At 57.6% G+C, this 21,848-nt stretch overlaps 3 protein-coding genes across 3 annotated transcripts in view; all 3 read left to right on the top strand.

Annotated features, from left to right (window-relative positions):
- The first annotated feature begins 957 nt into the window (after nt 1-957).
- Nucleotides 958-5,703, top strand: LOC103300336 (glutathione S-transferase theta-3-like). The gene is made up of 5 exons (XM_008157215.3): nt 958-1,163; nt 3,322-3,409; nt 3,984-4,134; nt 4,955-5,131; nt 5,432-5,703. Exons 1-5 carry the CDS (start codon nt 1,052-1,054, stop codon nt 5,621-5,623), a joined length of 720 nt encoding a protein of 239 aa, XP_008155437.1. The 5' UTR covers nt 958-1,051; the 3' UTR covers nt 5,624-5,703.
- Nucleotides 5,704-7,403: 1,700 nt separating this feature from the next.
- DDT (D-dopachrome tautomerase) lies at nt 7,404-8,863 on the top strand. The gene is made up of 3 exons (XM_008157214.3): nt 7,404-7,696; nt 8,007-8,182; nt 8,606-8,863. The coding sequence occupies exons 1-3, from the start codon at nt 7,589-7,591 to the stop codon at nt 8,676-8,678; spliced, it is 357 nt and encodes a 118-aa protein (XP_008155436.1). The 5' UTR covers nt 7,404-7,588; the 3' UTR covers nt 8,679-8,863.
- A 2,151-nt stretch (nt 8,864-11,014) lies between these two features.
- CABIN1 (calcineurin binding protein 1) overlaps nt 11,015-21,848 on the top strand; it is a 75,967-nt gene continuing 65,133 nt past the window's right edge. The window contains exons 1-8 of the mRNA XM_054712675.1: nt 11,015-11,319; nt 14,539-14,596; nt 15,498-15,590; nt 15,819-15,932; nt 17,042-17,176; nt 18,004-18,184; nt 19,007-19,136; nt 20,633-20,782. Coding sequence (XP_054568650.1) covers nt 14,594-14,596; nt 15,498-15,590; nt 15,819-15,932; nt 17,042-17,176; nt 18,004-18,184; nt 19,007-19,136; nt 20,633-20,782 — 806 coding nt within the window. The 5' untranslated portion in view covers nt 11,015-11,319; nt 14,539-14,593. The remainder of the gene's footprint in view (nt 11,320-14,538; nt 14,597-15,497; nt 15,591-15,818; nt 15,933-17,041; nt 17,177-18,003; nt 18,185-19,006; nt 19,137-20,632; nt 20,783-21,848) is intronic.

The following is a 21,848-nucleotide window of genomic DNA, read 5'->3' as shown; positions in this document are numbered from 1 at the left end:
CTGGTGGAGGGGGGTGGACCCCGATAGGGGTGGAGGACAGGCTCCTCCCAGCCTGGAGGGCGGCGGCGGGAGGGGGGCGGGGATAGGGCTTCCTTAACTGGGGAGCTTGGGGGCCCCGGGAGGCCAATCTATTCTCAAAATTTCCAGTGGTTGATCCTCTTGCCAGGTGGCTTTCTTGGGCTTGGGGGCAGAGTCTTCTCCCCCTCCCCCCAAAAATATTTTTATTGATTTCAGAGAGGAGGGGAGAGGGAGAGAGAGAAACATCCACGATGAGAGAGACTCATCGATCGGTTGCCTCCTGCACACACTCCACGGAGGATGGAGCCCGCAACCCGGGCCTGTGCCCTGACGGGGAATCAAACTGTGACCTCCTGCTTCACAGGTCATGGCTCAACCACGGAGCCACGCAGGCCGGGCGGGGCAGAGCCTTCTTCACCCCGGAGGCCTCTTAGAGAACGGGCCATATAGCCACGGGCCTGAGGAGCTCGGGGTCACCGTGGGGAAGGTCTGGCCCCCCCTGCAAACCTTACAGGAACCCACAGGCCTTCTGTCTGGGCGGGATGAGCTGGAGAGTACGGAATGTGACTCCAGGGGTTGGGGAGGCGCCGCTAATTCTGGAATGTGGGTTAGGCCTCTGCAGAGAGCGGGTCCCCCCTTTCTCCCCTCCCTAGTGTTCTCAGGCCCCCCCCCCCCCGGTTCCCCCCCCCCGGGGCCCGGGGTCAGTGCTGGGGCGCCCTTGGCGTCCCGTTTCCCATTATCACCCCCCGCCCCGGTCCATTGGACAAAGGAGGACACTGAGGTCCAGAGAAGGGGTGTGACCTGGCCCCAGACCCCAGCTCAGACCCCCGAGGGAGAAGGTGGGAGATGCGGGCGCCGCTGATTGGCCCGCAGATGCCCGAGCCACCCAATGGGCGAGGGGGGCGTGGCGGGGGGGCCGAGGGCTGCGCGCGCGGGGGCTCCCGCGGGTCCGGCGGTTGCAGCCGGTGGTTCGCGTCCTGGCCCGGCTGCCCGGGTCCGCCTCCCTCCCTGTGGCCCGCCCGCCGCCCTCTCCATGGGCCTGGAGCTCTACCTGGACCTGCTGTCGCAGTCCTGCCGCGCCGTCTACATCTTCGCCAAGAAGATCGGCGTCCCCTTCGAGCTGCGCACCGTGGAGCTGCTCAAAGGTGGGCGGGCGGGCGGGCCTGGGGTCCGGGCCGCGGCGGGCAGACCCACCCCCGCCCGCCGGCGCCGCCTCTCGGTCGGGCTGCGTGTGCGGACAGACCGGCGGACAGACTCTCCAGCGCAGAAATGTAGCACCAGTTATCAGTTGTGTATTTTTTAAAATATATTTTTTATTGATTTCAGTGAGGAAGGGAGAGGGAGGGAGGAAGAGAGAGAGAGAGAGAGAGAGAGAGAGAGAGAGAGAGAGAGAGAGAGAGAGAAACATTAATGATGAGAGAGTCATGGACAGGCTGCCTCCTGCACGCCCCCCACTGGGGATGGAGCCTGCAACCCAGGCCTGTGCCCTGACCGGAATGAACTGTGACCTCCTGGTTCCTAGGCGGATGCTCCACCAATGAGCCACGCCTGCCGAGTATCAGTTGTGTATTTTTAAAGAGCCTCGACCTTTGTCTAGTGAACACTAAACATCCTTTAAAATACAGGTTAAGGCCCTGACCGGTTTGGGTGTCGGCCTGCAGACTGAAGGGTCCCGGGTTCGATTCCGGTCAAGGGCATGTACCTGGGTTGTGGGCACATCCCCAGTGGGGGGGGGGGGGGGCGGCATGCAGGAGGCAGCTGATCGATGTTTCTGTCTCACCGATGTTTCTAGCTCTCTATCCCTCTCCCTTCCTCTCTGTAAAGAATCAATAAAATATATTTTAAAAATAAGATAAAATACAGATTAAGAGGGAGCGAGGCAGGCAGAGATCATTGGGGTTTGGGGTGGGCGTGGGGAAGTGGGGTGAGTGCCCCAGGACCTCTGCACCCCGGCTTGGAGAACACAACCTGCTTCCCCCTCTACTCCCCGCTCTGAGTTTCCCCCTCTGCTGGGAGGAGAAGGTGCGTCCGTCCCCATCTGGTCCCGTCTTTGCTCCCGCCTACCCCTGCCAGGGTTCCCTCCACGTTTGCAGAGTCCGGTGGAGGGGGGCGGGCTGGACCTGGACAGTAGGGCAAGCTCCAGATCCAGAGCCCCCCGGGCAGGCCCCTGCTTGGCTGAGCCTGCCCCCCTTCCGTCTTTGGTGCCCCCCGCCTGCTATGTGCCACCGTGCTCTGCCTTTCCGGCCCCCCCTGGGCTGGGCACACAGGCAGCTTCTGGAGCCGGGTAGGAGCGGTTCTGTCCACTGCGTAACAGTGATGGCGAACCTATGACAAGCGTGTCAGCACTGACACGCGTAGCCATTTCTGATGACACGCGGCCGCATGCCGAGGATGAAACATTTGCGACTAGAGTCTTGGAGTTAGTTTGTTCCTCAAAGTGACACACTACCCGAGTTATGCTCAGTTTTTTGGCGAAGTTTGACACACCAAGCTCAGAAGGTTGCCCGTCACTGGCGTAGAAGGTACCAGGGCCCTCTGACTCCACGCCCCTGTACTGCTGTACCTTCAGCACTGGCAGGGGGTGGGGTGGGGGTGGGGGGGACGCAGCATTGAGTCAGGCCTGGGAACCCCACGGGGCGTTTGGCAAGGAAAGAAAGAGGAGCTGAGCTGCTGGAGGCTGGGTGACAGGGTCAGGAGCCCCTGGTGAGACTGAGGACGGGCTGAGGGCTGGAAACGGGTATGGCCGGCGCTCTGGGCTCTGCGCAGTTCACGCAGCCTGCATAGGGAGGTGGATCGCGGGGCGGGGGTGGGGGGGGGCAGGCTGCAGAGCCTGATGTGGATGGAGTCAGCTGGCTACAGGGATGTGCATCACCTTCCTCCCGGGCCCGAGCCACGGGGCTGCTTGGCCCAGGGGCAGGGAGGTGGGCACAGGGATGGTGGCCCTCTGGGAGGGTCAGGGGGCAGTAGGGTGGCCTCCTCTTCCCTGGATAGGGGCCTCAGAAAGATCCTGGATGGGCCGGCTGGCGTGGCTCAGTAGTTGAGCATCGACCTATGAACCAGGAGGTCACAGTTCAATTCCTGGTCGGGGCTCAAATCCCAGTGAGGGCGGGGAGGGGGGGAGGGGGCGTGCAAGAGGCAGCTGGTCGATGATTCCCTCTCATCATTGATGTTTCTCTCTCCCCCTCTCTGAAATCAATAAAAACATATTTAAAAAAAAGAAAGATTCTGGATGCTGGGCAGGCGTGGCCAGAGACCTGGGAGGGCTCAGGGTTCTCCCCGCTGCCTCACTGCTCTCTTCTGTAGGTCAACACTGCAGCGATGACTTTGCCCAGGTGAACCCCCTGCGGAAGGTGCCCACCTTGAAGGACGGGGACTTCACCCTGGCTGAGAGGTGATGGCCCCTGAACTGCTGCATGGCCGTGGGGGGCTGGCCAGCCCCCTGTGTGCCCACTGCCGATAGCCTGGGACATGGTTTATGTTCCGTGAGCAACTGTGCCAGCACCAGGATGGAGAGTGGCTCGAAGTGGGCGGAGATGCCAGGGCTGGGAGGGCGCCTGGCGTTGCTCCTGTGTGTCCATGCTTTGACGATGTTGGGGAGTGGTGCTGGGTGCTGGGTGCTGGGTGAGTTGCTCTCACCCTCCGGGCCCATCTGGGTGCCCCCGTTTTTGGGGAAGCTTTCTCTGAGCACACACCCCCCTTCTGAAATCCCAGAGCGTTTTTGTTTTTTACTTTGTGCCCTTAGTTCAGAGGGTGGGATAGCTCAGCGTGGCGCTGTGTGACCTTGGGAAATCACCTAACCTCTCTGAGCCTCACATCCCTCCTCTGCACCATGGGGATGGTGAAACGCGGCACCCACATGGGGAAACACATGCCAGGAGCCGAGGCCTGTTCCGCCCAGGGCCTGGCCCCTGGAGAGTCGCTGAAAAGTGACTGGGACATCTCCCTCGCCCTGCTGTCCCTCCCAGTGTGGCCATCCTGCTGTATCTTAGCCGGAAGTATGAGGCCCCTGACCACTGGTACCCCCAGGACCTGCAGGCCTGCGCCCGTGTGGACGAGTACTTGGCCTGGCAGCACACGACTCTGCGGAGCAGCTGCTCCCTGGTCCTGTGGCAGAAGGTGAGCCTGGGGGCAGGGACCCCCCCGGGTCCTCAGGGGATGGTGCCTTCTGTTTAAAACATTCTGTTCAGCCCGGCCGCCGTGGCTCAGGGGTTGAGCATCGACCTAGGAACCAGGAGCTCACGGTTCGATTCCAGGTCAGGGCACATGCCCGGGATGTGGGCTCCATCCCCAGTGGGGGGCGAGCAGGAAGCAGCCAATCATGATTCTTTCTCACCATGGATGTTTCTCTCTCTCTAATCCCCCCTCCCTTCCTCTCTGAGATCAGTGAGGATATATTTAAGAAAAAGAGACCACCTTGAGCTCCAGGGGCTGGGAGAGGGGCCCCCTCAAGCTGGAGGGGGCCGGAGCCTTTCCGTGCAGAACGGAGAGAAGTCAAGTGAGCAAGTGTAGACCTTTGCTCCTCAAAAGGCTGTGCCAGCGTCGCCTGGGAGCTCACTGGCCGTGCCGAGGCTCAGGCCGCACCCAGCACACTGCTCAGGAATGAGCTCTGGAGCCATAGCCAGAGCGAGCGCCAGGCGCCTTGCCATGTGAGGAGTCCGGGTGGGGAGGAGGTGGAGGTGGGAGCGGTGGCGGCTGCACCGCTGAAGCCTTTGTGGTGAGGGCAGTGGGAGCCACGGCGGGCTTGCTGCAGCGAGCAGGTGTGGGCAGCCTGGGATTGCAGAGGGCTCTGCCAGTGGCTCTGAGCATCCAGGGAGGGTGGAGGCTGGCCCGTGTGAGGGGGAGATGGGGCCTGGGCGGAAGGGGGCAGGCGGGAGCAAGGAGAAGCTAGGCTGGGCTTTGGCCAGAACCGCGGCCCTCTCCGCCTGCCCCCCACCAGATGATGCTCCCTCTGTTCCTTGGCGAACGGGTGCCCCCCGAGACACTGGCATCTACTCTGGCCGAGCTGGACAGGTGCCTGCAGCTGCTTGAGGACAAGTTCCTGAAGGACGATGACTTCCTGGCGGGGCCCTGCATCTCGGTGGCTGACTTGGTGGCCATCACCGAGCTGATGCATGTGAGTGTGGGGCCGGGGGGCGGGGGGCGCGTGGCCCACGGGGCAGGGGGCGCCCGGGAGGGAACCAGTGTTCCAGCTCATGCTGCCCTTCCTGGCTGCGGACCCAGGGCGTGTACTTCCTTCTCTGCGCCTCAGTCTCCTCATCTGTGAAATGGGGCTTTAAACCCCCACCCTACAGGGATATCGAGGGCTTTCTCAGTGTTTCCTGGGAGGGGACCCCAGCCCATCACACGTGGGGCAGAGGAGGGAAAGTCCACCTGGGGGGTCCCTAAGCTGTCTTACAGCCCTCTCTCCCCACAGCCGGTCAGCGCTGGCTGCCACATCTTCAAAACCCGCCCCAAGCTGGCTGCCTGGCGCCAGCGCGTGGAGGCGGCGGTCGGGGAGGACCTCTTCCAGGAGGCCCACGAGGTGGTGCTGAAGGCCAAGGACCTGCCGCCAGTGGACACCGCCATGAAGGACAAGCTGAAGCCCCTGGTGCAGGTGTTGTTGTAGTGAGGCGGGGCGGGCCTGCGGCCCAGATGGAGACTGTCGTCAAAATAAAGAGATGGAGTTGCCTCTCTCCTTGGCCTTGAGCAAGACACCCCGAAGTCTCTGTTCTCGAGATCCCTCCAGGCATCAGGCCCACGTTCCTCCTTTTGTCTGTCTCCACTCTCGCCCCTTCCACTCCAACTTGCTTGAGACCTCTGGAATGAGCTTTACTTATTATTTTTTAAAAATATATTTTTACTGATTGCAGAGAAGAATGGAGAGGGAGAGAGAGAGAAACATCAATGATGAGAATCATGGATCGGCTGCCTCCAGCACGCCTCCTACTGGGATCGAGCCGGCAACCCGGGCCTGTGCCCTGACCGGAAATGGAATCATGATCTCTTGGTTCATAAATCGACGCTCAACCATTGAGCCACACTAGTCGGGCTCAGTTATATTTTCATCTACAATTCAAACAGCTTTGAAACACTGATGATAGTACCAGGTTAGTCACACCAACAGATTTCCATGTTTTAAATAACACCTTCTGTTTTGCCTATAAAACAGAAGGTACTGTAGCCCTGGCCACGGTACCATTCCCAGTCAAGGCACATGCCCAGGTTGTGGGTCCCACTCCTGGTCAGGTGCGTGCGGGAGGCAACCAATGTTTCCCTCGCACACTGATATTGCTCTCTAAAAAAGCATGTGGTCGGGTGAGAATTAAGAAGAAGAAGGTACCATAAGCATTGCCGGTAATTCTCCTGGGACCTGGCTCCCATCCCCTGCTGGACGGTTCCTCCCTGAGGCAAAGCTGCTACAGGCGCAGGAGAACGCACTGACCGATGTTGGGCCAGGCAGGGACTCCCTGAACCGGAGCCTCTTGGCCCAGCCCCACGTGTCACCCACACGTGTCACCGCCCGTGTCACCCGGTCTCCTGATCAAGAGCCGCGCAGGTTCTCATACTGAGCATGAAGTTGCCTAACTTTGGAGTGGTGGCAATGCATCAAAACATTTTAAATTCTCAGCGTTGTCAGGGTTGATCCTGGGGAAGGCCCCTACAGGTGTGTGTATGGGGAGGGGGGATGTGGGGGGTGCTCAGCCCTCCATCTACTAGGAAATGGTAGAGATGCATTTACTAACGGCAGAACCGCAGCTCTGGAAAACCACCGGAAACGGAAAGAGGAGGCCTGTGCGGCGGGAGGGGGCGGGGCTGGGGGCGGTGGCTGGGCCCTGATTCTGCCAATGACTCCGGCAGGGGAGTGACCCCGGAGGGCGGGCCGGGCAATGGGACCTCCCGAGCCCGGGCTGCTGGGCTCAGTGGCTGACCCTCCACTGCGAACCTGGAGGTCACGGTTGGACCCGCGGTCCGGGCACAGGCCCGGGTGCGGGCTCGATCCCCAGTAGAGCCCATGCTTGAGGCAGCCGACCCATGACTCTCCCTCATCACCGATGCTTCTCTCTCTCTCCCTCTCCCCTCCGCTGAAATCAAGAGGACCAACATATTTAAAAAAAATATTTTAAAAAAGGACTTCCGGCCAAAACCGGTTTGGCTCAATGGATAGAGCGTCGGTCTGCGGACTGAAAGGTCCCAGGTTCGATTCCGGTCAAGGGTATGTACATTGGCTGCGGGCACATCCCTGGTAGGGGGTGTGCAGGAGGCAGCTGGTCGATGATTCTCTCTCATCGATGTTTCTAGCTCTCTATCCCTCTCCCTCCTCCCTGTAAAAAATCAATAAAATATATATTTAAAAAAAAAAAAAAAAAAAAAAAGGACTTCCGGAAATCTGGGCCAGAGTCCACGAAGGTCTTCTGCTGAGGCGGGCGGTGCAGCCGAGGCAGCCAATCGGGAGGCGCTGCGTGCCCGCCCAGCCAATGAGGAGCCCGCTTCCCGGCGCCCCGCCCCCGCCCCCTAGTGGGGGTCCCGGGAACACCCGGCGGGCTGCTCAGCCTCCCTCCGCCGGCGCCGCGCACACGGCCTCCCGCTCGCCATGCCCTTCGTGGAGCTGGACACCAACCTGCCCGCGGCCCGCGTGCCCGCGGGGCTGGAGAAGCGGCTCTGCGCAGCCACCGCCGCCATCCTGGGCAAACCCGAGGACGTGAGCGTGGGCCGGGCGCCCGGGCCGGGCGAGCTCCCCGGGGCTGGGGTCGCGCCCCTTCCGCGCCCCGACTCCCCCATAGTGACTCCGCCTCCCAGGGACCCCCACCAAGCGCTGACTTCTCGCTTTTCCGACCTCGCGCCTTCCCCCACCCCACCGCCCCCCGTCTGCTCAGTATCGCCTTCCCCAGCCGTGACACCGACGTGACCTCCGAGGACCTCGGCCCAGACCCCCAGCCCTGACCCCGCGGGATGCTCCCCGCGAGCCTGGCCCGCGCCGGCTCCGGGACAGACTCTCGTGTCCCCCGCAGCGCGTGAACGTGACGGTGCGGCCCGGCCTGGGCATGGCGGTGGGCGGCTCGGCCGATCCCTGCGCGCAGCTGACGGTCTCCTCCATCGGCGTGGTGGGCACGGCCGAGCAGAACCGGGACCACAGCGCCCGTTTCTTCGAGTTCCTCACGAAGGAGCTGCCGCTGGGCCAGGACCGGTGCGTAGGGGCCGGGAGCGGACACGCCCGGGTCTGCTGCGCCGCCAGGGGGCTGTGACCCACGCCAGGGCCCCTCCTAAAGGGGGGCAGGGGACCGGCAAATGCCTCACCTTGCCCAGAAAGGTGTAGCGTCTGGGGCTCGCGGGGTGGGCCCACCTTTGGAGCGTAAGGGGGACGGAAGGAGGTTCTGGCTGTGAGTGAGTTCTGGGTGAGCCAGCTGCCCCGCAGCCACCATCCCGCCCCTGACATGCCCACCGCCCCGTCGGAGGGAGAACATAATGGGGCGAGCAGCTTGCAGCATCTACCCGGTGGGCTAGGGCAGTCTGGCGGGGGCCCCGTGGTGGGAATGCCTGGCGAGGGGGTCTTGGAATAAAAGGCCTTGGCCAAGGAGCTGATGACATCTCTCTTCTCTGTCCCCTGAAGGATCCTGATCCGCTTTTTCCCCCTGGAGCCCTGGCAGATCGGCAAGAAAGGGACGGTTATGACCTTTTTGTGATTGGCACAGAGCGCATCCGGGGCATCGGTGAGCTGGCCACCTCTTCCGGAGAGGCCTCCTGGCAGAGGGAGGGCCTGGTGGGAACCAGCTTCCGGCACCCCCACCTGCAGATATGCCTGTGACCTCACAATCCTCTTCTTCCCCACCCTCATGCCAAATAAATGAAGAGAGCGTCGTCTGTCAAACATGACTTCCTTTCCTGACCAAGGCATTCTGCTCACCCCGGGCAGTGGGGCTGGCTTATGAGGTGGGGCGGTTCCTGCCTTCAGGGTTGCTGTTTCATGGGTTGTACTTAGGCTGCTCGAATTGGAAGATGGGCCCTAGCCGGTGTGGCTCAGTGGATAGAGCGTCGGCCTGCGGACTGAAGGGTCCCAGGTTCAATTCTGGTCAAGGGCACAGGCCTGGTTGCTGGCTCCATCCCCAGTAGGGGGCGTGCAGGAGGCAGCCGATCAATGATTCTCATCATTGATGTTTCCCTCTTCCTTCCTCTCTGAAATATATATTATATGAAAATGTATTTATTATATATATTTATATATATAATTTTATATAATAAATATTTATTATATAAATAAATATATATAATAAATATAAATATAAATAAAGCTAGAGCTTGGAGTTCCTTCCCTTAGCAACCTGTCCAGCTGTTTCTGTACTCATGCCTTCTACCTGCACGGGTATCTCGCTTCCCAGATGGGTTCAGGGAACACAGGTTGAGTGTGAATGAATGAGTGAAGTGCCCAAGGAGGGATTCAGGCCTAACCCTTGTCAGGACCATAAGGCTGAAACAGCAGCCTCCTATCTGGCCTCTCCACCTTAAATCTCTTAGCACCACTCTGGTGAGAGTGATGTCATCGTTTTCTGCAGGGGGTGGGGTGGGGTGGGGGGAGTGGGACTGGCTCCTCCCCCTTCTCCATCAGGAACGCAGAGCCCTACCTGGTTTGGCTCAGTGGATGGAGCATTGACCTGCGGACTAAAGGGTACCAGGTTCAACCGCGTTGCTGGCTCGATCCCCAGTGGGGGACGTGCAGGAGGCAGCCAATCCATGATTCTCTCTCATCATTGTTTCTCCCTCTTCCTTCCTCTCTGAATTTAATAAAAATTAAAAAAAAATTTTTAAAAAGAATGCATAAATAAGTGGAGCAACAAAGGGATGTTTCTCTCTGCCCTCTAAAATCAATCAATCAAGGAATTTTTAAAAAAGGTTGGTGACTTTATTATTTTTGTAAATCCTGGATATCAGTAAAACTTGATTGTACTGAACTGACTCTGAATTCTTCATGCTTTTACTGTCTGTGGGTGTCAAAGAGACAGCCTAGCGTTCATTCCTGTGTAAGCAATTCTTGCTGGACTCTTGGAGCTGTGCATTGCAACCCGTGTGAAGCCCTCCCCAACACGCTTCGCTCCCAAGAGGAGCCTCTTGGCCCGAGACCTTGTCAGATGCCCTTCCACCTGGACCCTCTGGGGCTCTGAAATTCTGTGACTCCCTGCCTGGCTGTTGGTTTCTTTTTTTCCTTCTGTTTCAATAGTTGATTGTATCTATTCTGGGGGCTTCCACTCCTTTTCAGAAGAGATGACAGGTAAGGGGAATGCTGTTCCTCCCCTGTTCCTTCTTAAGTGTTCCAAGTTTCCGTTGCTTTCATTAAAAAAAATAAAAGAAAAAGAAAATTTATTTCCGAGAGGAAGGGAGAGGGGGAGAGAGAGAGAGAAACATCAACGATGAGAGAAGCATGGATCGGCTGCCTCCTGCACACCTCCTTCCGGGTCCGAGCCCGCAACCCGGGCCTGTGCCCTGACCGGGGATCGAACCGTGACCTCCTGGTTCCTAGGCCGGCGCTCCACCACGGAGCCGCACCAGCCGGGCCCCGTTGCCTCCAGAACACCTGCCCCCGGTGGTAACGAGAACGCCTCCCGTCACTTAGCGACCGCTGGGGCCAGGCACCGAGCTCGGCGCCTCGCAAGTTTTTGCAAGTGGTGGCGCCGAGCCTCAAACCCGAGAGCCGAAGCCGGGGCCAGGCCCGGCCACCACCGAGCGCCCGGGGGCTGCGAGCGGCGCCCCGGCCTCCCGCAGGCTTTTAACCAGCCCGTCCGCAGGCGCGCGGCGCGTGCGCCCTCGTTGATTGGCTGGCGGAGCCGGCAGCGCAGCCAATGGGCGCGCGCCTTGTTGTCAGGCGCACGACCGGCTGGCCGGCGCGGGGGTCTGGGCGGACCGGCGGTTGCCGTGGAGACGCCCGGTGAATTCTCAGGCGGCGCGTTTCGGGGCGGCCCCGGGGGTGGGGTGCGGCTCTCCCGAGCCGGGGGCGGGGGCGCGAACCTGAGGGGCGGCGGGCGCGGGGCCGAGGCCGGTGCGGACGCGAGGGGCTCCCGGGCAGCCCCATTGCCCGCCGTGGAGGAAGCCGAGGCCGGAGCGCGGGAGCGACGAGGCCGGAGCTGTCGGCTGCCTCGCGGGCCGTTTCACGGCTCTGACCGCCGCCCTGGGGGGTGGGGGTGGGGGCGTCGGACGGGCTCCGGCCACGGGAGTGGTTCCCTGTGACCACAGCTGGGGCCACCATTGATTCGGCGTCTGCCGGGGGCCAAGCCCGGCGCTAAGGAACCCCCCGACCGGCGTCCTTTCTCTTCCCCGTCGCCGCAGCCCCGCGAGGTGAGTGCTGTCAGCGCCACAGACGGGGGTGGAAACTGAGGCCGGCTGTGGGGCAGCCCGACTCCCGGCTGCAGACGTGGCCCGGACTCTGGGCGCTCGCAGGTGTCTGCACCGATGGCTTGGGGAGCCGCTTCCCTCTGTGGGGCCGGGGTTACTGCAGGTCATCCCCGTGGGACGGCCGGAGTCTGTGGTCGGAACCGAAATATCCTGAGAGTGGTTTCGTTGGAGGTTGGCAAACTTTTGTGGCAAATATAAAAATATCCCATCTGTCTAAATGGGTTTTCCCATTCCGAGCATTTCCCATAAAGGGGGTCACAGACCACGTGGCCCGAGACTGGCTTCTTTCCGTGAGCTTAATGCTTCCCTGGCTCACCCCGTTGTCAGGAGTTCATTCCTTTTGATCGCCGGCTAATACCCCGTTGTCTGGATATGCCCCATTTTCTTGATCTGTTCATCCGTTGACATTAGGTTGGTTTCCACTTTTCGGTTATTATAATGCTGCTATTCGCATGTCCTCATTAATTATTTTTCCTTTTTAAAAATATTTGTATTGATTTCAGAGAGGAAGGGGGAGAGAGAGAGAAACACCAGTGATGAGAGAGAATCATGCATCGGCTGCCTCCTGCACGCCCCCTACTGGGGATCGAGCCTGCAACCCGGGCATGTGCCCTGACCAGAATCGAACCCGGGACCGCCTAGGCCTAGGGCCTCATTCATTTTTATGTTAGCAGTAGCATCTCTGACGTCATGGTGTGGCTGTAGTCTAGTGAATGCACCCACGCCTCTCGCTGTGGCCGTTTAGGTCGTTTTCAGTGCCTTGCAATGACAGTGCTGCAGTGCGCATGTCATTTGTATTTTCCCGCTGTTGGAGGCACATCTTCAGGGAGCGGGGTGGCTGGGTTGGAAGCTGCTTTTGTGACTTTGTCAGGTTCCCCCTCCAGGGGGCTTGGACCAAGTTGCATTCCACCCACAGTATGGGGAACGAGGCCCGCTTCCCCGCAGCCTCCCCAGCAGAGGGCGCTGCTGTCCTACTTTACTCTCCGCCCCTGGGATGGATGAGGGGTGTCCCAGTTCTGTTTCAAGTTTTATTTCTCTAGTTAATGTGTACGTCTGAACAGATCTTCATCTGTTTGAGAGAGCCAGTTGTATGTCTTTTTTGGTGCATTGTTTGTTAACATATTTTCCCATGGCCTCGAGTAGACCTTGAGACCCTTGTCCTAGCTAGCATTTCTTTTTTTTTTTTTAAATTTATCTTTATTGTTGAAAGTATTACAGATGTCCCTCTAACACTTTTTATTTTTTTTTTAACCAGATGTAAGAGATTTTTCTTTTTTTTAAATTAAAAAAATATATATTTTATTGATTTTTTTTTTTTTTTTTTTACAGAGAGGAAGGGAGAGGAATAGAGAGTCAGAAACATCAATGAGAGAGAAACATCTATCTGCCATCTTCTGCACACCTCCTACTGGGGATGTGCCCGCAACCAAGGTACATGCCCTTGACCGGAATCGAACCTGGGACCCTTCAGTCCGCAGGCCGACGCTCCATCCACTGAGCCAAACCGGCTAGGGCTCCCCCATTTTTCTATCAGGTTTTTGTTTTTCTTCCCTCAGGGTCTTTTTTTGTTTTGTTTTTCAAAATTGTGGTAAAGTATGCCCGGCCGATGTGGCCCAGTGGTTGAGCATCGACTCATTGAACCAGGAGGTCAGGGTTGGATTCCTGGTCAGGTCAGGGCACATGCCCAGGCTTCGAGCTCGGTGCCCAGTAGGGGGCGTGCAGGAGGCAGCCAATCAATGATTCTCATCCTTGATGTTTCTCTCCTCCCTTCCTCTCTCTGAAATTAATTAAAATATATTTTAAAAAATTGAGGTAAAGTATGCTCTACTTGAAATGTGCCATTTTAACTATTTTTTAAGTGCACAGCTCCATGGTATTAAGCACCTCCACACTGTTGTGCCACCACTACCACCATCCATCTCCAGAGCTTTTTTATCTTCCCAAACGAAAACTCTGTCTCCATTGGACACTGACTCCCCATCCTTCCTTCTCCCAGCCCTTGGCAACCACCATTCTACTTTCTGTCGCTATGAATTTGCCTATTCTAAGTGCCTCAATTAAATGGATTAGTATAATTATGTCTTTTTGTGAATGGCTTATTTCACTTAACATAATGTAAGTTTCATACATGTAGCATGTGTCAGAATATGTTTCCTTTTTAAGGCTGAATAATATTTTATTTATCCCTTCATCTGTCAATAGACACTTGGGTTGCTTTAACCTTTTGGCTATTGTGAATAATGCTGTGTTTTTGTTTTTAAGAGCTCTTCATATATTAGGAATATTAGCTCTTTGTCTGTGGTATATCTTGTAAATATTCTGCCAATTTATTAGTTGTCTTTTGACTTTTTCTGATTTTTTTAAAAATAGTAAAAAATTTTCCAGTTTTATTGAGATATAATTGACATATAGCACTATGTAAGTTTAAGGCATACAGCATAGTGATTTGACTTATACTAGTATATTTATTTATTTTATTTTTTAAAATATAATTTTACTGATTTCAGAGAGGAAGGGAGAGGGAGAGTGAGATAGAAGCATCAGTGATGAGAGAGAATCACTGACGGGCTGCCTCCTGCACGCCCCCTCTGGGGGTCGAGCCCCCAACCCGGGCCTGTGCCCTGACCCGGAATCGAATCATGACCTGGTTCACAGGTCGACGCTCAGCCACGGAGCCACGCTGGCCGGGATCAGGCCCCTTGTTGGCCCTCGTTGTCTGCCACCCTGTCCTCCCTGCCATGTGTCCCTCCCGAGGCTAACACAGGTTCACGCCACTCAGCCTTTCAGGATCCCTTTGGATGAGTTGTTCTTCTCCACTCCTAGAGGTTGCCTTGTTTCTCTTTATTTTAGTCACTTTTGAAAAAAAAAATTGTTTATAGGTCCATTGCCTCTGCTGGGCAGTGAGGCCTGGGACGGGAGTTGGTCTCACTCTTCCTGTCCTGGCACTTGGCGCCTAGCCTGGCAGGGGCACGTGCTCACGCCGAGGGCCGAGGGGCTCCCTGTGTGGCAGCACCCACAGCCCTCCCCAGGCGTCGGTCACCAGCCTGAGTGCCGGGGCCGGGAGGCCGTGCTGGGGGCCGGTTCCGGTGGGCCCTGCATGGTGACATTCCTGGCTCTTCAGGGGCCCTCTCTGTCCTCTGTCCTCTGTCCTCTGTCCAGGAGACTGTGGACGGGCGGCCTCCGCAGGGGATGGGAAGCAGCAGCTGAAGCTCCGAGCATGGTGAGGACGGGCGCTGGCTATCCTGCGGGCGGGCGGTGTTCGCGGCTTCTCCGCTCCGGGGGGAGGGGCGTTTTCCCGAGTGACCTCCTGGCTGTCGGCGCATTCGAGGGTGCGACTGCTTGACCTTCTGTTGAGGTGGCTTGCAGACCTCACCCCGGTTGCTGGAAAGGGCAAAGTTAACCCCTTTGTTGGGACCTGTCATTCCAGTTCCCGGTCTTCCTCTGTGCTGGGTCGTTGCTGGGTGTCCCCGGCTGTGTTCCTTTCGCAGCGGACAGTACCCAGGACACGCTCCCTGCCAGATGGTGTGATCCCCCAGACACGTTCCGGTCCTTCTGTGGCTGAACTCAGGGCTCACTGCGTGGGGTGCTCTGTTCCCGAGCGCGAGCAGTTGTCCCAGGTGGTCTCACTGCAGCAACTAAAGGACCCAGGACGCAGGAGTCCTGTCCACAGCTCTCTCCCAGGGGAGGCGGAGCATCGCTGCGTGCACTGTTTGGTCAATTAATTACGCATTCTTGGCAGTTGGCTACATTTATGAGTTGAGTTCCTGTCAAGCTTATTCAGTTAATAGCTGGTCTGCAAAATACTCTGCTACATTTTAACCTTTAGCAAGAATAGCATTTAGTAAGAATGGCCTCGAGTAGACCTTGAGACCCTTGTCCTAGCTAACACTTCTTTTTTTTAAATTTATCTTTATTGTGAAAGTATTACAGATGTCCCTCTAACACTTTTTATTTTTTTAACCAGATGATCGCTTATTCTTTGTTGCCCACATCCTGTTGGCCATAGCTGTCAGGGCAGAATGAATAGGTTATGGAGCGGAGTTGTACTCACTGTGGGTTGTTGAAAGACAGGCGACAGGTGACCTAACAGCAGCTCTCCTTTCCTTCACCTCCGTCTCCAGATTCGCATTGCAGCCCTGAACGCCAGCTCCACGGTGGAGGATGACCACGAAGGGAGCTTCAAAAGCCACAAGACCCAGACGAAGGAGGCCCAGGTGAGCCAGCCACGCCCTCCTCTCCGGCGGCCCTGCTGCTCACTCTGCAGGGGCCCCGCTTTCCGTCACTCAGATGGTCCTTCAGGGGTTGGAGGGTGAGAGCTGGGAGGTGGGCGGGTTAGGATTGCTTTCACCACAGAGGGTACAGCCTTCAGCCCCCGCGACATACATGTTTGGCATAAAAAGACACCCTCTGTCCTACGGGAAACGTCACCTGTCTGTTTGCAGGAAGCGGAGGCTTTTGCCTTGTATCACAAGGCCCTGGACCTGCAAAAACACGACCAGTTTGAGGAGTCCGCCAAGGCCTACCATGAGCTGCTGGAGGCGCGCCTGCTGCGGGAGGTGAGGCGCCACACATTGTTTCCCCGTCTGCCCCTCAGCTTCCGCCTGGAGCCTGAGGCTGTGTGCCGGGTGGGTTGCTGTGAGGGTGGAGTGAACCCAGGGAAGCAGGTGGGATGGTGCTTGGTGCACAGTTCAGAGCCTGGGAGTGTCCGCTGTCACCGTTCTTCGTCTTCGCAGCCGCGCTGTCAGGGAGGCGGGGCGGGCGGCTTGTGAGCCAGACGACAGTAGAAAACAGTGAATGAGGCTTGATTTTGAGCTTTTGGGTGTTTTTGATGGGATTCCTTTAAGAGCTCTAGGCAGGATTAGTCCAGGGGTCTTCTCTTCCTGAAGTTCCTGGGGGCTGGCCTGTTGTGAACACGAAGAATGATGTGAGCACATGGCCTGTCCCCAGACAGGCTGGGCTGTGGGCTCGGCCCGGACACTGCTGGGTGCCGCCGGCGTCCGTGTTAGGAAACCGTTTGCTCACGTCCTGTGCTGGAGCAGGTTTGCTAACGGGGTTCTCCGAAGCGACGTTCTCTACGAGTTGTCGTAACTTCTTACATGAAGCACGCGTACGGTCTCATGCTCTGTGGGCTCACTTCACTTTGGGTATTTAGGCGGGAATTCTTGTCCTTACGTTGCAGCGCTTCTGGGGACCCTGACCTTAGAGTTAAAGGAACTTGTGACAAGTTACAGAGCCCGGAGCTCAGCCTCCTACCTCCTGTGCCCGAGCTCTTCCTGCTGCAGGACCTGGAGGCCGTGGCCCTCCTGCCTGCTGTCCCCAGGTGGTCCCCTCACACTCTTGTCCCCCATCTTCAAACCTGCTCTGGGGCCCACCGGCTGGCTTACTGCTGCCATAAGTGTCTCTACGTCACTGTTCTTCGTGACAGGCACGGCGGCAGCGGTGGGAGGGTTCCCGTGTCTCTTGGTGCCCAGGCTGCCTGCAGACTGCTCGGGGCAGTCTGGCCTTCTTCTCCGTGTGTCCAAGCGCAGGGCTCCTCTGAGAACACCCGGTGCAGCGCTCTCACTCTCCAGTGGAGGATGGCCGCGGCCGGGGGGAAGCCAGTGTCCCGCGGCTGCCTGCGGCCCTCGGGCCTAGCGTCACTGTGTGGCTGTGTGTTTGTTCCCAGGCAGTCTCGTCGGGCGATGAGAAAGAAGGCCTGAAGCACCCGGGGCTGATGCTGAAGTACTCCACATACAAGAACCTGGCCCAGCTGGCCGCCCAGCGGGAGGACCTGGAGACGGCCATGGAGTTCTACCTGGAGGTGCGCGTGGGCGGGGCGCGCCCCCTGGTGGTGGTGAAAGTCCTTGGTGGCGGGTGAGGTTGTGGTCTTATTGGCTGCAGAGAATTGATTTATTTGTTAATCCTCTCCTGAAGATATCTGTCCATCGATTTTCAGAGAGAATGGAAGGGACAGAGGGAGGGAGGGAAGGGGAAGGGAGGGAGGAGAAGAGAAAGAGAGAATGCGACACAGACACATCAATTGGTTCCCTCCTACACCTGCCACGACCGGGGCTGGGGATGAAGCCCACAGCCACAGTATGTGCCCTTCCCTGGAATTGAACCTGGGACCCTTCAATCTGCGGGCCAACGCTCTGTCCACTGAGCCACACCGGCTAGAGCGCTTATGTTTTCTTTTGGTTTTACTTCTTTCACTTCTGTCAAATATGTGATAAATACAGATGTTCAGAGTGACAGAATATATCAGGAATATGTTCTGGGCCTTGCCAGGGTGGCTCAGTGGTTGAGTGACAACCCATGAACCAAGAGGTCCCCAGTTTGATTCCCGGTCAGGGCACACGCCCAGGTTACGGGCTCGATCCCTAGTAGGGGCCGTGCAGGCGGCAGTGGGTCCATGATGTTTCTATCTCTCTCTCCCTCGCCCTCCCTCCCTCTCTAGAAACCAATGAAAACATATTTTTAAAAAGCATATGTTCTGAACTCGGTAAATTGGCCCCGGTGGTTTCTGTTTGCCGTGCTCCTGGGTGGTGTGAGTGGCTAGGCCGGCGCTGGGCCCTCCCTCACCACAGGCAGCTGCCCAGTGAGGGGCTGACGGTGGGTGTGTGTGTCCTCTGCTTGTGCCGCTTCCAGGCCGTCATGCTGGACTCCACGGATGTCAACCTCTGGTATAAGATCGGTCACGTGGCCCTGAGGCTCCTCCGGGTGCCCCTGGCTCGCCATGCTTTTGAAGAGGGGCTGCGGTGCAACCCTGACCATTGGCCCTGCCTGGACAACCTCATCACTGTCCTGTACACCCTCAGCGACTACACAAGTGAGTCGGGCTGTGAGCCTTTCTCCCAGGCGCTGTGTTTAGGGGACAGCAGAGGGAGGGTGGCTTGGGTAAGAGGAAGCCCGAGTTCACACTGAAGGTCTCTTTGCCTGCCTGTGGGGAGAAGAGAATGGAGATATCTTTGCATCTCTGCTCTGTTCTGCTTGTCTTTCTTACTCAGTGGAGATTTAGTGAGTGTGTCAGAGTGAGTCACATGCTCTCGGAGGGCTTACCTCTGCTTACCTCCTTTCATCCCTGCATGTGCCCTTCTGTGCCAGGGCCTGCTCCTGGAACTTGCTGACAGATGGCCTGGCAGCTGCAGCTGGACTTGTCTGGTGCCAGAGAGCTCACTGCCTTTGCAGAGCAGCAGGGCTTCCGGGCGATCTCTGCGGACAGAGCCCCCGACTGCCTTCCAGTTGCTTCAGCTCCTGGTCTCAGCCTTGCCCTCTGCTCTGCAGAGAACACCTGCCCCTGGCACGGACGGGGGCAGGCACTGGCTAAGTGCTCTGGGCCTCCCAGGGCGTCAGCCTCCCCTGTGTGCTCTCTGAGGCCAGAGCAGAGGGTGGCTCGCCAGGAGCGCTCTGAGCAGGGCTGGCCAGTGTGCTGCGGCGGTCCCAGCAGAACCCAGGTCTTTTTGCTGTGGCCCCTCTGCTGTGGGTAGCATTGTTTTCAGAAATACTCCCTGACTGAGTCAGCTAAGATGGGGTCTCGTGATTGACTGCTATGCGTTTCTTCGATCCCAGAGCAGGAACGGGTTCCCGATAGGACCTGGCAGGTGGCGCTTCAGGGGGCGCCTCAGCGTCTGACCTGTCTCTGTGCCCGCAGCATGTCTGTACTTCATCTGCAAGGCGCTGGAGAAGGACTGCCGCTACAGCAAAGGGCTGGTCCTCAAGGAGAAGATATTTGAGGAGCAGCCCTGTCTCCGGAAAGACTCCCTCCGCATGTTCCTTAAATGGTAGGCCCGGCCTCGTGCCTTCCTGGGCTGCACCCCTCGTTCCCTCCCGAGCAGCTGCTGAACCTCAGGAGGCATGCGCACCTCCTGGGGGACAGGCCCCTGCACCTCTCCTTCATCGGCACCTGGGACCGGTGTGGTCTGCCTTGTGTGCTCCTCCGCTGTGCGCCCAGCTCAGCACCGCCTCCTCCCCAGCCCCGCTTCCTCCTCCAGCTCCTGGCATTGGCGGCTCTTCTCTGGCTGCTGGCAGCAGCCTGATGACCACCAGGCCTCCTCGACACTTGCTTTCACTTTCTGGGATTTTGCTCCTAGTTCTGCCCAAGTTCATTGTCACAAACATACCTCTGACTCTACACCATCCCTGCCTTGCCTCCAGGACAAAAGCCATGCTCGATAGCATTGCCCAGGAGGAGAACTGTCAGGTCCCTGGGAGGTTCTAGGCCTGGCCCCGGCGTGCTCTGTCCCGTCCCTGCCCCGCTCCCACTTTGCTCTCACCTGAACGCCGTCTTCCCACCGCTGCACGTGCTGTGCTGTCGCACCTCCTTCACGTTCCTGCTCTCAGGCCGCCTCTCAGCAGCTGTCCACGCTCTGGCTGCCTCCCTCCCGCGGCGCCAGCTCCTCCGCCCTCTGGTGTTTCCTGGGCCGGGAACTCAGCTGGTGGAGGTGGTGCGGGAGGATTGTTTAGCTCAGTCTGTCCCTTGTAAGACTGTCTCTGGTTCACCTCTGTCCTCAGGGGCCTGACCTTTGGAGAGAGAGAGAGCAGGTAAGTCCTTAACCAGGTGGCTCTGTGCTGCAGCCCTGATGGGAGGCGTCAAGACAGTCCGGGCGGGAGGGCCGGTCCTGCTGAGCCACCGCAGGCACAGGGTGTCTGTGGAGACACCATAGAGTCTATGGCATAGACTGTGGCGAGCTTGGCTGGCTGATGACTCTTTGTTGGGATGGGCAGGATGGTCTAGAGCAGTGGTCGGCAAACTCATCAGTCCACAGAGCCAAATATCAACAGCACAACGATTGACATTTCTTTAGAGAGCCACATTTTTTAAACTTAAACTTCTTCTAACACCACTTCTTCAAAATAGACTCGCCCAGGCCGTGCTATTTTGTGGAAGAGCCACACTCAAGGGGCCAAAGAGCCACATGTGGCTCGTGAGCCGCAGTTTGCCGACCACGGGTCTAGTTAAATTTTTAAAAAATAATTAAAGAGCAAGATTTGATTTTCCTGTGGCTTTTCTGATACTGTTAATACATATGAAAACCCTTTGCTCAATTTCCAATTGCAGAAGGAACGAAGGGTATTAGTCACGTCTAGTGTGTGTGGGCACTCAGAATGCTAATTATTGCCCTTCGGAGGCCAGACTCCAGTGGTTATTTTATTTGTAGGAAGAATTAATATGGATTAAAGGGTGTTCACTTAGCTGCATCCCTGCCTGTAAAATGTCAGCTTCGGCTCTGGTGTGTAACATTGAAATTCCTCCCTGTCTTACGTGCTGTGCTGTTAGTGACATGTCGATCCATGATGTGTCGGTGAGTGCGGCTGAGACGCAGGCCATCATAGATGAGGCCCTGGGGCTGCGGAAGAAGAGGCAGGCGCTGACGGTGCGGGAGAAGGAGCCGGACCTGAAGCTGGTGCAGCCCATCCCCTTTCTCACGTAGGTGGTCCGTGCCTCTGGGGGTGCTGGGTCAGCTGGTGGGCCCTGCACAAAGTGAGAGCCTCCAGGCTGAGGCGTGGGTGGAGCTGGGGGCACATTGACAGATGGCTGGAGGCGTGTAACCCATAAGAAGTAGTGGGGCCTCCAGGTAGGCCCAGGCTAAGTTCCTCTTTGCTGTTGCCATTCTTTTTTTAAGTATATTTTTACTAGAGGCCTGGTGCATGGATTTGTGCACCGGTGGGTCCCTCTGGTTGGCCTGTGGGGATGGGGATCTGGCCATAACCAGCTCTCCAACATCCCCTGAGGGGTCCCGGGTTGCGAGAGGGCAGTTCTCAGGTGACGCACCCCGGAATCGGGCTCCCTCCTCTCTGGTTCTGGGTGTGTCACCTGAGAACCGCAGCTGCCAAGTCACCGCAGCTCTGCAGCTCCTGCATTGAGTGTCTTCCCTCTGGTGGTCAGTGTGCGTCATAGTTACTGGTCGCTTAGGCTTTTATATATATAGATTGATTTCAGAGAGGAAGGGAGAGGGAGAGAGAAATAGAAACATCAATGATGAGAGAGAATCATTGATTGGCTGCCTCCTGCTCTTCCCCTACTGGGGATTGAGCCCGCAACCCAGGCATGTGCCCTTGGCTGGAATCGAACCTGGGACCCTTCAGTCCGCAGGCCGACGCTCTATCCACTGAGCCAAACCAGGTATGGCGATGCTGTTGCCATTCTTAACTCGAGCTACCTGCTACCTTCCTGTAAGTCCCCTCTCAGTCTGCTCCACCCAACAGGAGGAAACCAGATTCAGAGCAGTTAAAGAGCACGGGAAGCCATTCAGGGGTGATGGATGGATGGATAGATATATCATGTCATTCCACATCATACCAACACACAACACAACAGAGAACACAGTAACAGCACACAACATAGCACAGCACGCCATAGCACAACGCAGTACATCCCGCACACACCGCAGCGCACAGTAAAACCAATGGTCTCGGTTTGCCCTCCAGCAGCTCTGGCCCACATGGGACACACTGACATTTTGCTCCCAAGAGACCCTGCCTAAGGGCCCATT

Source organism: Eptesicus fuscus, chromosome 23 (genome assembly GCF_027574615.1).
Source record: "Eptesicus fuscus isolate TK198812 chromosome 23, DD_ASM_mEF_20220401, whole genome shotgun sequence".
NCBI lineage: Eukaryota > Metazoa > Chordata > Mammalia > Chiroptera > Vespertilionidae > Eptesicus > Eptesicus fuscus.
The sequence above is the reverse complement of the archived record's forward strand: the minus strand, read 5'-3'. Positions and strand labels throughout refer to the sequence as shown.